Raw genomic sequence first — 12,503 nt, 5'->3', positions numbered from 1 at the left:
ATGTCCCAAATGGCCATGAAATTCAACCTCACCCTCAGATTCGCCTCACGATGACCACCTGGTGTGTTTTTATCCACTCGTATTCCCAGGAAATCTACCGAAATTTCTAGAGCCAAAAGTGTTTACGTGTTCAGTCCTTAAAAAAATTAGACAATGTGGAATCAAGCCTGATTGGCCATCCTTGGAAAAATTTATGCAGGTCTGAACTTCGACGAGGCATTTTATAGAAGGAATGATAGTCTTTTGAAGTCGGTATAAAAAGATTCTGGGCTATATAGATCCGTGGTCAATACCAAGCGTTCTATATACTGTAGGTGTAGATCGGGGTGCACACACACAGAACCTCCGGCCCGTGGGCGAAATGCTGCCAGCAAGTGGGGCTTATATCTGGAATGCGAAAGATTTCCCGGTAGAAAAGTATCAGCAGTAAAAGCCCTTACCACATATATTTTGTTCATAAAAATATAGAAAACCGTGATCCATACGGGACATCGCGAATTAAAGCTAAAAATTGTCAAAGGTAAATAAAAATAGCCGACTTTCACAAAATTGCTGAAAAATCGCCAATGGCTCTAAATACTGCAAGTCTCAATCGATTAAATGTAATTTCCTTAAAAAACGTATATGCTTGGCAAATATGTTAGATCAGCCTCAACCTTTTTAGACTAGCGGAGTCCTTTCTCGTGTATAATTTCTATGGCAGAGCCCCGTAAGCCTATTTTTTATTCAAAAGTTACTGATTTTCTTTATAATTTAAAAATGTTTATATTTTTTTTTTAAAATTACTAATTTTATTATTTAATTCAAGTTGCCCTGAGGAGTGCACACGGAGCCCCACGGAACCCTGGTTGAGAACCACTTTGTTAGATGAATAAGATCATCATATGGCCCGTATTTCCAGAGACATTTCCGTTTTTTTTCCGGAATTTCGGCCGTTCCGAATTTTTTTTTTTCTAAAAATACCCCGTACACTGTATTTTTTAAGGACCCTGATTTGTATATTTCCTATCATTTACTCTTGTGCAGTGCTCTCTATCGACGAAAATTTGAACTTTTTTTTTTTTCCGTACCAAAAAAAATCCCCTTCGTTAGAATAACTTTTCCGCAAACCACATTAAAATATACAATTCCTTGTTTTATCAATTTTTGAAGGACAGCAAAACCTTGACACAACGATAGTCTGCGGATCAACAAAAAATACCGTTGTAGAGGGATTATCGTTACATCGAAAGGCAACCATATCATGGGTCATCAAATTCATGCTATTGTATGTTTTTTTTAATCGGCATTATTAGTACCTCCAGAAACTATTGCGTGAACGAAGTTCGTGAAATAAAGAGTAGATAGAAATGAGAGTTCGTAAAATATAACGGATTTTAACATTAGCTCTAATGACATCCTGTTCGGGACAGAGAAACAGTTCATATTAAAAAAAAAAGAGCGTGTTCGTAAATTGGAGGTTCGTAAAATCGAGCGTTGACTGTATTTTGAACGGGTAGTGTATGTTATGGACAATGATCCCCCGAAACTATTCCCATCAAAGACAGAGAGTATCTTCATTAGAAGTGCTCCTGGATTCCTTGCGAGAAATTCAGCTGTCAGACTTTTCACAGAGGGAAAAGGCCTCGGAAATGGAGGAAAACGGAGTCTTGAAGGAAAACAAGGCGGATTAATTCCTTGGAAATACTGCTAGAATCGGGATAGGGTACGTCAATTAATTTCTAGACAGCCCGAAAATGAAAATACCAAGCTCCGTATAACACACACGCACGCATCCAATGGAAATCCTCTTATGGATCCCACCCGCCTCGTTCTTCTCGTAAACACGAAAATATTCCCGAGGATCCAGTCCGGGAGAGAATATTTCGCTCTTACCACAGAAATCAATGAAATTAATTGGTGTGAGTGAGAGAGAGAGAATCTATTTCTCCCGCCTTTCTCGTGACAACTCATTTCGGTTTGAGATTTTCCCATCGTCACTAATGATATTTTCGTGACAGAAATCAACTACACTTTTCAATTTAGGTTGTCGGTTGCAGCATTTCGTGGCATTTTAGAGAGAATCCCTGTGAGTTTTGCTTGTTGGTGAATAAAGTGAATTGTTCAATTTGTGATTTGGTGGAAATAATTTGTCTTAATTGCTTGATTTTTCATGAAAATGAGATTCTTTCGAGATGTGAGCTGTATAAGAACTATAGGTCAAGGTTCATTCTGAGTAGTGACTGGCCAAAGCTGATTTTCGGTTGTTTTGTGGTTCTTACTGATTCTGGTTGCAAATGGGGGTCACAAGTTTTTACTCTCCCTTATCGTTAATAAGGGCAGACTGGTGCGAAAATAATTTCAGGGCTCCTTAGCCCCGATGATATATGTCCTGTTTAGTGCTAGCATGGCCCTTTCATCAACTGTCCGTCGTAGAGGTATGATTTCAATTTAAAAAAAAACTCATTCTCTCAAAAATTACCCTGTACCAGTTTTAAGAGTGAAAATACAGTATGTAACAAAATAAAAAATCTAAATTTTTATATGGTCCCCCCCCCCTGCTCTAACTTTCAATTAAAAAGGTGTTTTCGCCGTCTCTCCTGATGCCAACAAAAAATATTCCATGTTTCTAAGCGCGATATTCACAAAGATATTCGAAAAACGGAGGAAATTTGAGAACGAACAGCCTTAAAGTATTAAAACGCGGAAAAAAGCGTTTCACTAGCATTTAACGCTGTTCTTTCCCATCCAGATTCGTACATTATCACCGAATATAGAGAAACGCAGAAAAATATCTACTCACAAATGAAAGTTTTGAATTAATTAGAGAAACAAATCCCAGAATTGATAAAAACTAATAATTTCTGAGAGGGAGAAAAAATCTCGGAATTGAGATAAAATTTCAGAATTAATGGAAGAAAAATCCTAGAACTGATGTGGAAATTCAGAATTATTGAGAATCTATGTCAGAAGCTCGGGTACTTTGTTTACTTCAAAAAAAAGTTGCAGTGAAACTTCGATATAATGACACTCTGCTGACCAAGAAAACATATCGTTATAGAGGGATTGTCTTTTTATAGAGAGGCAGGCGTTTAACATTAAAGTGTAGACATTTCCAAACAAAACTTGAAAAAAAACATATCGTTGTAAGGAAGATTTATCGTTATATCGAGTATCGTTGTACAGAGGTTTCACTGTATTTAATATACAGGGTGTCCTGTTAGTGCTAATGAGGCCTTTATCTTATCAGCCGTCCGTCGTAGAGGTATATTTTCAGTTTAAAAAATGCTCAAAAAGCTTTCAAAAATTACCCTGTGCCAGTTTTGAATGATAGAATACGGTGTGTAACAAAATGAAAAATCTAAATTTTTATACGGTCCCCGTCCTCCAATCAGAAAGATGTTGCCTTGTTTTACCAGAGGCAAACAGAAAATTATTATATGTTTCCAAGTGCAATATTTACAGAGATATTCGAATCCGCGAAAAACGGAGGAAATTTGGGGTAAAAAAACAGCTTCAAATGCGGGTGAAACGGTTTTTTTCGCATTTAAGGCTTTCTTTACCAAATTTCCTCCATTTTTTGAATTCAAATATCTTTGTAAATATTGCACTTAGAGACATGTAATTATTTTGCTTGCCTCTGGCGAAACAGGGCAACAACTTTCTGATGGCCGTATAAAAATTTAGATTTTTCATTTTGTTACAGACTGTATTTTCTCATTCAAAACCGGTACAGGGTAATTTTTGAACGCCTTTTGAGCATTTTTTAAATTGGAACCTACGATTGACGGTTAATGAGATAAAGGCCGCGTTATCTCTCTTACAGGACACCTTGTACGTATACTTTTCACTTCTATTACCGTAATTGCGGAGCCTTGTGCAACCTCACTTGTCGCACACACCTAAGTACGGCTCTGCATAAGAATATTAAGGGATAAGCATGCTTTCGTACAGTCCTTTTCCAACTGTAAACTGTATAACCCATTCTTTGCTTTGCCCTTCTATACAAGAATAATCCAGCAATGGACATTGGTCAGATCATTGAATTGATTGTCCAAGGGGATTGAAAAAAGTCCAGTATGAATAGTAATGATTCCGAAAGTGACCAGTGGGATAACCAGAACGCTGTACCCGATATCTTTCTTTATGGATTGTCCTTGTAACGTGCGAAATTTTTCTCCTGTGTAACCAGTTGACGTCTAAAAAGGCGCAAAAACTATGCAAAGGGATTATATAATAGTAATAATCACGAGAGATTGACTTGCGTGACGATAGGCGTTACTCCACCCACTTTTGTTAATCGCCCAAACTGACCAAAAGAGAGGAAACTCCTCTTTCGGCCTTTCATTAATAATAACCAGTGAGTATGTGGTTGAAGAGAACCCGCGACATTATACGTACATATGCGGTACATAATATATATAATTTTTTTTTACTCCTAATTACATCCTGGGGAGTTATTGAATAATAAATCCTTGTACTCTGTACGTGTTATTCACTTGGAAAAGCGATTGGAATTTGGTAGATGGCTTTTCTCTCTATTTTTGTAATTTATCCAATACAAATTATTCTGTAATTATGATAACCGTGTCATCGCAGTCTAGTTTTATACCCTAAGAATCGAAATAATGGAGTAGTTCTACACCTCGAGCTTGGATATTTATTGTATTATGTGATAGGCTTATAATATATTTATAAGTTTACTTTGCATACAAATATCGGGGAATTAGTGCATGCAACAACCTAACGTTCAACAGGTCTGGTTTAAAATTTTCTGAAAGTATGGAACCTGAAATGAAACTTGCTTCGATGATTTTTTTAATTCAGTGGTCTTTGACGCGGCTCTCGGGTTAAATGTGGCGCTTTTTGGTGTGGCCTGCCGTGGATCATTTTTAGAAAATAGCTACTTAGCGTACATAGAAGAACGATTAAATTCCAGAACAAAAAAATTCATTCAAGATCTGTGGCCACTGAATTAACGCCAGGGTCTCTGCCACCGGACTTGTACTGTTGCCGAGATCTCTTCCAGCCCAGTGGCAGAGTCTGGAACAAAGTGAGTGCACCTAACAGTCTGAGTGTGCAGCTAGTGTTGTGCTTGATATTTCAGTGTTGCCATCTATACTTCAAATTGTGAGTGAAGGGTAATGATTGAATATTTGTTACGTTGTAGGCCTGTTGCTCTCTGTGGCGAGACTTTTTAACGGGGAGATCGGCTCGCATTCGCGCCTTGAAGTTGGGAACCACAGGAAACCAACTTCAGCCGACCACCACTGTGGCGCCGGTGGAGTTCGAACCCGGATCCTCGTGATGCGAGTCCGTCACTATGACCACTCGACCACCACAGCGGCGATCTGTGGCCGCTGAAATCTGAATTCCATGGCCGAATTCGGCATGCGAAAGGTGGAAATAATTACAGAATTTGCAAAAATGCTGAAAAAACCGTTAATGAAAAAAAATAATTTCAGAATTATAAGAGGACAAATAATTTCCTTAGTTGATGAAAATTTATAATTAATAAAAAATATAGTTACAGATATCTGCTGATAGAAACAATTTCAGAATTATTAAGAATAACTTTAGAATTGCCAAAAGCAATGTCGGTATTGCCAAGAATAATTCCAGAAATGTTAATTGTGATAATTCATGGGAAAAAATCTAAGAATTTTTCAAGGAAATAATTTTATAATTAATGAGATGTTAAAATTATGAAAAAAATGATAATTTCTCTCAGAATTACAGGGATAAATTTCAGATTCAATAAAATAAATAATTGATTAAAGAGAATTAATTGATGAAAAAAGTTATTTGAAAAATTTATAAAAATTTGAATGAAAGTGTATATTAACGTTGGGGCGAAGCGACGTTTAATAACCGAGAATATCACGATATGATTTGGTGGCCCGCGGGCTTCGTGGAAATTTTAATTTTGCCCTTGAAATGTGTGAAAGGTTGAAGACCCTTGCTCTCTAATATTTGTGAAGGGAATCGCGAGCATATTTCTACATAAACTATACTTAATGTCGAATAAGGGAATGACAATACATTTATTGTAAAAGATATTGTGATCTTCGTGCTAGAATAACGAGTGTGCAATGGCCTTGGGGGGAATGATGTCTCAATGTTTACTCTACCCATGTTACTCTATGTTAACTATTTTCCTAAAACGTTTCGTGCAACGTGTTTCAATCGGGATGCACATTCGCTCTCGTTTTAGGCAAAACTTAAGATACCGAAATAAGGTATTCAACCAGGTGATTGAAAAAAAACGGAAAATTTGCACATCCGTGCTTCTAACATGAGGAGGAGGATATATATCATCCGTCGTATTTTTCGAATCAGAATACAGTAACTAAGAATACCTTTTTGGTAAATGCAATTTCTACGGTTTATGGCTTTATCTCGTTTAGTCTTAGAATTCTGTGAGGTCCGTATTATTCGAAATAGGTCCAGTCTAAATTACCTCGGATAATCGAGAGGTCCTAGTGTGTGCTTATATTCAATATTCTACTTCAAGATACATTGTATATGATCACTCCCGAAGCTTCATTTATTCGTCATAAACCTATATAGGGATAAATGGATTAAATCCCTGGAGAAGAAACAGGACTAGAGCAAAATCCCCATGTTCTACACTAAGAAGGGAGCATCAAAACTGAAAAAAAAAATAGCTGTACTTAAATTTCGGGTAAAGAAAACGGCTCTGGTTTTTACGAGCATTCCTCTCCCTCCCAGTATATCTCCAGGTGAAAAACTCACTCTTCCTCTCTCTCTCTCTCTCTCTTATCTTAATACTGTCGACGGTACTCAAATAATTGCACTTCTATGTATTTTTTTAAAGGCCCGTGTTTGGGGCCGTTAAAGGTTTCGATGCGACTACAACGAAGGAAAAAACGTTTATATTGAGTTAGGAGGAGGATGGAATCGCGTACCATGTTGATTCGCTTTTTTCTCTTTCCTACATACCGGGTTTTTTTAATGGTGTACATACTCCATCCTCCCATCTGTTCTTGAATGCATATCCTATGCATGATGTCTACGCCACTGAACGAGCTTCGTTCGGTCCCGATATTGCTTTTAAATGCAAATTTACGACCGCATAAAAGGCGTCTTTCCTGATGTGATGGTGGTGGTCAAGATTAAGACGATCTTTTCTATTTGGTTCTGATTTTTTTTGTATTTTCCCCGCAACCTTTAAAAGACTTTCGAGATGTTATTTGTCAATATAATGGTATTCTCCAATGTATACACTTCTTGGGTATACAAATATGATGAACACTCTTTGTAGTACTGATTAACTGTAAAACCCCTTTTTGAGATTTATTGATTTATTGAATTCTTATTTTACAGAGGAATGCGTTGGTGCTTTGGGGATGGAGTCTGGAGATATCAAGGATGAAGACATCAATGCCAGCTCGTCTTATAACGAAGATAGTGTCGGACCGCAGAATGCGAGGTATTTTTCTTGTTTTATGGTAATGTTTCAGCAATTTCCAATTATAGCTAATTTTTAATTAAACTAATTATAACTAATTCCCCAACAGGTAATTTGTAGTATAGCTCGAATACGGATCCTAGTATAGATATTCCAAGCTATATCGGTCTTACAATTGCTAGAAATGTTTCAATTTAGTCACCCCATGGTTTTATTGATATGGTACCAATTTTTAGCAATGCCTGTCCAGCTAGAGAATTCGGGCCTGACTTGGGCACCAGGGAAGCAAGCGTTATAGGGATAACCCATGACTATGGTTAAGGATATTTTTCGACGTTAAGTACAAGTATATGCTTTCGGAATTTCGCGTTAACCATTATTATTGATCTGTGCCCAAAATTTAGTACGTTGATCATCCCCAGAGATGTACTCGGAGGACGACATAGGAGCTCATGTACCTTCTTCCCCTTAAAAATATTTGTTAAATATTTTTGTATATTTTTATAAATATACTAAAATAAAAATATTTTATAAAAATTATAACATCGAAAAAAGCATCTTTATATGCTATTTTAATCTTTTTTATAAATTTAATTCCATGTTTTTTAGAAGGTTGAAACCTTAATTTTTTTTGAAAACAAAGTCTTGCGTCCCTGCAATCTTTTACCCTTCCCCAAAGATAGATTCTCCGTACTCCCCCGATCAACCGCTCTTAACCATGCAAAAAGGATATAGACCTTATGACCATTATTATATAGGGCCCAACGTACCCACTAACGTTATTTGTTTACCTGAGTGGACCTGTTGGTACAGCATTGAAAGACCCTATTTTAAAGTAGCCTACAGGCGAAACCAGTCATCAGAAAAATGTGAACTTTTGTGGAGGACTTCATAAAGTGGATGGGAATTTGTTTTGGGGGAAAAAACATTAGTTTCACATGTCGCCACCAGTGGGAGTTTCACTTTTAATACCTTTAGACCAGCGGTTCTCAACCTTTTTTGACTCGCGGAGCCTTTTCCAGTATATAATTTCTATGGCGGAGCCCTGTTTGACTCGAGGAGCCCTTTTTTGTACATAATTTTTATATCAGAACCTCGAAGAAAAATCTCTTATTTACTTCTCTATCAAATTTGATGATTCATTTTATTTTCCTCGAGTCGCCGCGGAGCACCAGTTGAGAACCGCTGCTTTAGACGAATGAAGCAAATACACGAACTCATAATGTATTTCAACACACAATGGGTGTCGTCTTCTGAGGAAAAAATAATATTTAACCACCAATCACACTGACAGAGTATCACACTTGGGTTGAATACCAAGTCTTGACTGTCGATTGCTCAGCGGAAAGAAGTACGTCTGTTCACTTCAAACGTCGTGGTAAGAATGAAGCTGACAGCCTGCGTGTACGACCAAAGCCCCGCTCTGATTGGACGCTTGCGAAATGAAGGTACCCGATTGGTCTATTCCATTCGAATTTTTTTCGAATTTGCGCTCGTAATGTATTTAAGCCATGGCGTTGATTTAATGTCGATTACTGATATATTTTTTGAAGGCACATATATTCGCGCCTTAAAAAATATGCTAGTATACGTTAATAAATCAGTACCACCGATCGTAATAACATGCCCTTGTTATGATCGAAGTCATGTACACATTTTGTGTAAATTAATCATTTTAATTCATTTTGGGATTGCTATATGTTGCACGAAGAGTGTTTTTTAGAACACACACTCATTATGCAAAATATAACAAACCCAAAATGAATTAAAAATGATTGGCAATAATTTACATAAAACGGGTTGTGACTTCAATCATAACAACCTAGTTTCATTACGAGAAGGAATTCTAAGAAAATTCGAATATAGACCAATCGGGTAGCTCCATTTCACAAGCGTCCGATCAGAAAACTGCATTATTCTTGCACGCAGGCCTTCAGCTTCATTCTGACCACGACGTTTGAAGTGAGCAGACGTTTTGTTTTTTTTTCTGCTGGGAAACAGAGTCAAGATTTGGTATCCAACCCAAGTGGGCTCTTCGATAACCGTGATAAGTGGTTAAAAATTATTTTTTCTTTTAAAGACGACACCCACTGTGTGTCGAAATGCATTAAGAGTTGTATATTTGCCTTATTCGTTGGTGACCTCTTAATAATTTGAGATGTCCACGCAGTTGTAATCCTGTATTTTTCCCCCACGAAAAATGGTCAGCTTACTTATCCTGTAATTCAACAGATTCCCTCCACTCGGAAACTTCGTCAGCGGATTCCAATCCAGAATAGCGTCACGTTCAAGGAACGGAAGTAATATAAAGATAGTAATAAAATGAAGACAGGAAAAAAGGGATATGTGACACCTATAAATCACACCTTTCTCAATCGATAAACCCCCACAGGAGAAAAATACATACACATCCGAAAATTTTCAGCCATGTGTAAAGTTACACATAACATTTAACATCCACATCGTGTATAAACAAAGGTCGATCTAGTAACAGACCCCACACACGGTCCAATAGCTTCATCGGGAGTTAAAAATGGCTGCCGGGATTTTGATAGGCGATTGGAGATATGTCAAAAGCAGGATATTAACTTTTAGGCCGGGATTACACTATGAAAGTTTTGTAATAGTTCTTTGGTAAAACCTGGAAAATGCAACCAATAAGCGCTTTGGTTATATTCGCTCGAATGTGACCGGTACGCTTATTGGCTGTTGTTTTTTCAAATTTTTTAAAAGAATTTTCGTTAAATGTTTATAGTGTAATTCCGGCTTTAGTATACAGTTGAATCTCGTTTTAACGAATACCGTTATAGCGAAAATCTCGTTTTAACGAACACTTTTCTAATGCCCCAGGAAGATTTTCATAGGAACAATGGAAAAACCTGGAATTCCTTTATAACGAAGTGATTTGTCTGGTCTGTTGGAGTTCGTTATAACGGGATTTCACTTTATATATGTATTGAACCCATTTTGGGAGAAGTTTAATCCCTGTGATGAAGGACTTCACAGAGTGGTCGAATAGTCTTTTAGTCGGAGATAATGTGTTTTTTTTCTTTTTAGTAATTAATCTCGTCCCTTTTAAGACATTTAATCAATTTTGTTCAACAAATCATGTTAATAAGTTACAAGTATTTTACGCAAATTTTAATCGGATTGATCGAGTCGATTAGAAATTTTAACTATCACTAACAATTGATCTATCTATCAACCCGATTAATCAATTAATCCGATCAACTGTACTAAAAACACGACGGTTCTGAATTGAAGGTTCGTAAAATCAGGCGCCGACTATACATTTCAACTCAGTGGGATTTGCAGTAGCCATTTATTTCGTGCCCATTGCAAATTTCTGACGTATTTCGAAGATTTCTTGGCAAGAATTTGGTATGTGTCCTCGCAGTGTCGTCTTAATGCATGGGCCAACCCTGGCACTGCCCGGGGCCTCAAGCGAATAGGGTCCCACAAAAATGAGATCTGGTTGAAATTTTCTAGAATGAACCAGGTGGGGCCTCAGAAAAGTCAGTTCGCCCGGGAGCCCATGATGCTCTTAAGACGGCCGTGATGTCCCGTAGTTATAATCCCAATACAGTATTTTTTCTTTATGAAAAATGGTCGGCTCACCATTATATTAATCATAATATCACCATTATATGAAATAATATTATATTATTAATAAATAATATTATTAATAATAAATTAAATTCACATAAATTAAGCCTTTCCCACTTCATACAAAACACCCTACATCAAAAAACTTCCGGCCATGTGTAAAGTTACACATCACATTCAACATCCCTATCATGTATAAATAAAGATCTATTCTAGTAACAGACCCACACATGGTCCAATAGCTTCATCGTGACTTAAAAATGGTTACCGGAAATTTGATGAGCGATCGGGATATGTCAAAAGCAGGATATTAATTTTTAGGGGCATATATGTATACATTGGCGTACGCAAGGCGGGGGATAATCTTGGGGGCTCCTATAATCTTGGCACCCGAGCCAAAATTATAGTGTTATTTTGCAGGTAAAAACGTAAATCCCCCTCAAAAGGAAAAAAATCTGGAACTCCCCCCCCCCCCCCGAGAAAATTCTGCGCACTCCTACGTATGTATAGGACCCATATTATGGGTGAAGTTTAATTCCTGCTATTCGTTGAGGGATTCACAGAGTGGTCTCATCCAGAAATGTACAGTCAGATCAGACTACATTTCAATTGAGTTCGATTTTCAGTAGCCATTTATTCCTTGCCCATTGCAAATTTCTGCCATATTCCTCAGCTTTTTTTCGGGAAGAATTTGTACGTGCCGTAGTTATAATCCCAATCCTGAATTTATATTCTCTATGAAAAATTATCAGCCCGCTTATACTGTTTTTCAAACAAGTAGATTCTCTCCACTCGGAAACTTCGTCAGCGGATTCCATGGTAGAAGGATAGCGTCACCTTTAAGGAGCCTGATTATCAAATGATAAAATGGAAAGAAAAAAAGGATATGACATGTATCCACAAATTGAACTCTCCCATTATGTACAATACACCCTACATAAAAAAAATTCCCGGCCATGTGTAAAGTACACATCACATTTAACATCCCTATCGTGTATAAATAAAGATCTATCTAGTAACAGACCCACACACGGTCCAATAGCTTCATCGGGACTTAAAAATGGCTGCTGCCGGGACTTTGATGAGCGATCGGGATATGTCAAAAGCAGGATATTAACTTTTAGGGTATATATATATATGTATAGGACCCATTATGGGAGAAGTTTAATCCCTGCTGTTCGGTGAAGGACTTCACAGAGTGGTCGAATAGTCTTTTAGTCAGAGATAATGTCTCCTTTTTCTTTTTGGTAATTAATCTCGTCCTCCCTCTTCTCCTAAGTACCCTATATGAAATGACAAGCTCAAGGATGTGTATTAGGCATTTTTTTTTTAAAAATTTGACTTATTTTTGAAAAAAAAGGCTTTGTTAATACGCGATTAGCTCCCATTTTTTAAGGTTTTTTTTCTCCCGTTCATTCTTCTCTTGTCCATTTAATGGGAAAAAATGGAGCTTTTTTTTTTTAAAAGAAAAAATTTGAAAAAAAAA

The 12,503-nt window shown here is 37.1% G+C and overlaps 1 protein-coding gene across 1 annotated transcript in view; it reads left to right on the top strand.

Annotated features, from left to right (window-relative positions):
* The window catches only part of Ddr (discoidin domain-containing receptor 2), a 275,303-nt gene that overhangs the window by 136,939 nt on the left and 125,861 nt on the right, over window positions 1-12,503 (top strand). The window contains exon 3 of the mRNA XM_089249384.1: window positions 7,327-7,432. Within this exon, the coding sequence (XP_089105510.1) occupies window positions 7,327-7,432 (106 nt within the window). The remainder of the gene's footprint in view (window positions 1-7,326; window positions 7,433-12,503) is intronic.

Source organism: Pholcus phalangioides, unplaced genomic scaffold (assembly GCF_987345545.1).
Source record: "Pholcus phalangioides strain wild (caught in Gottingen) unplaced genomic scaffold, Ppha-v1.0 ptg000022l_1, whole genome shotgun sequence".
In the NCBI taxonomy this organism is placed as follows: Eukaryota; Metazoa; Arthropoda; class Arachnida; order Araneae; family Pholcidae; genus Pholcus; species Pholcus phalangioides.
The sequence above is the reverse complement of the archived record's forward strand: the minus strand, read 5'-3'. Positions and strand labels throughout refer to the sequence as shown.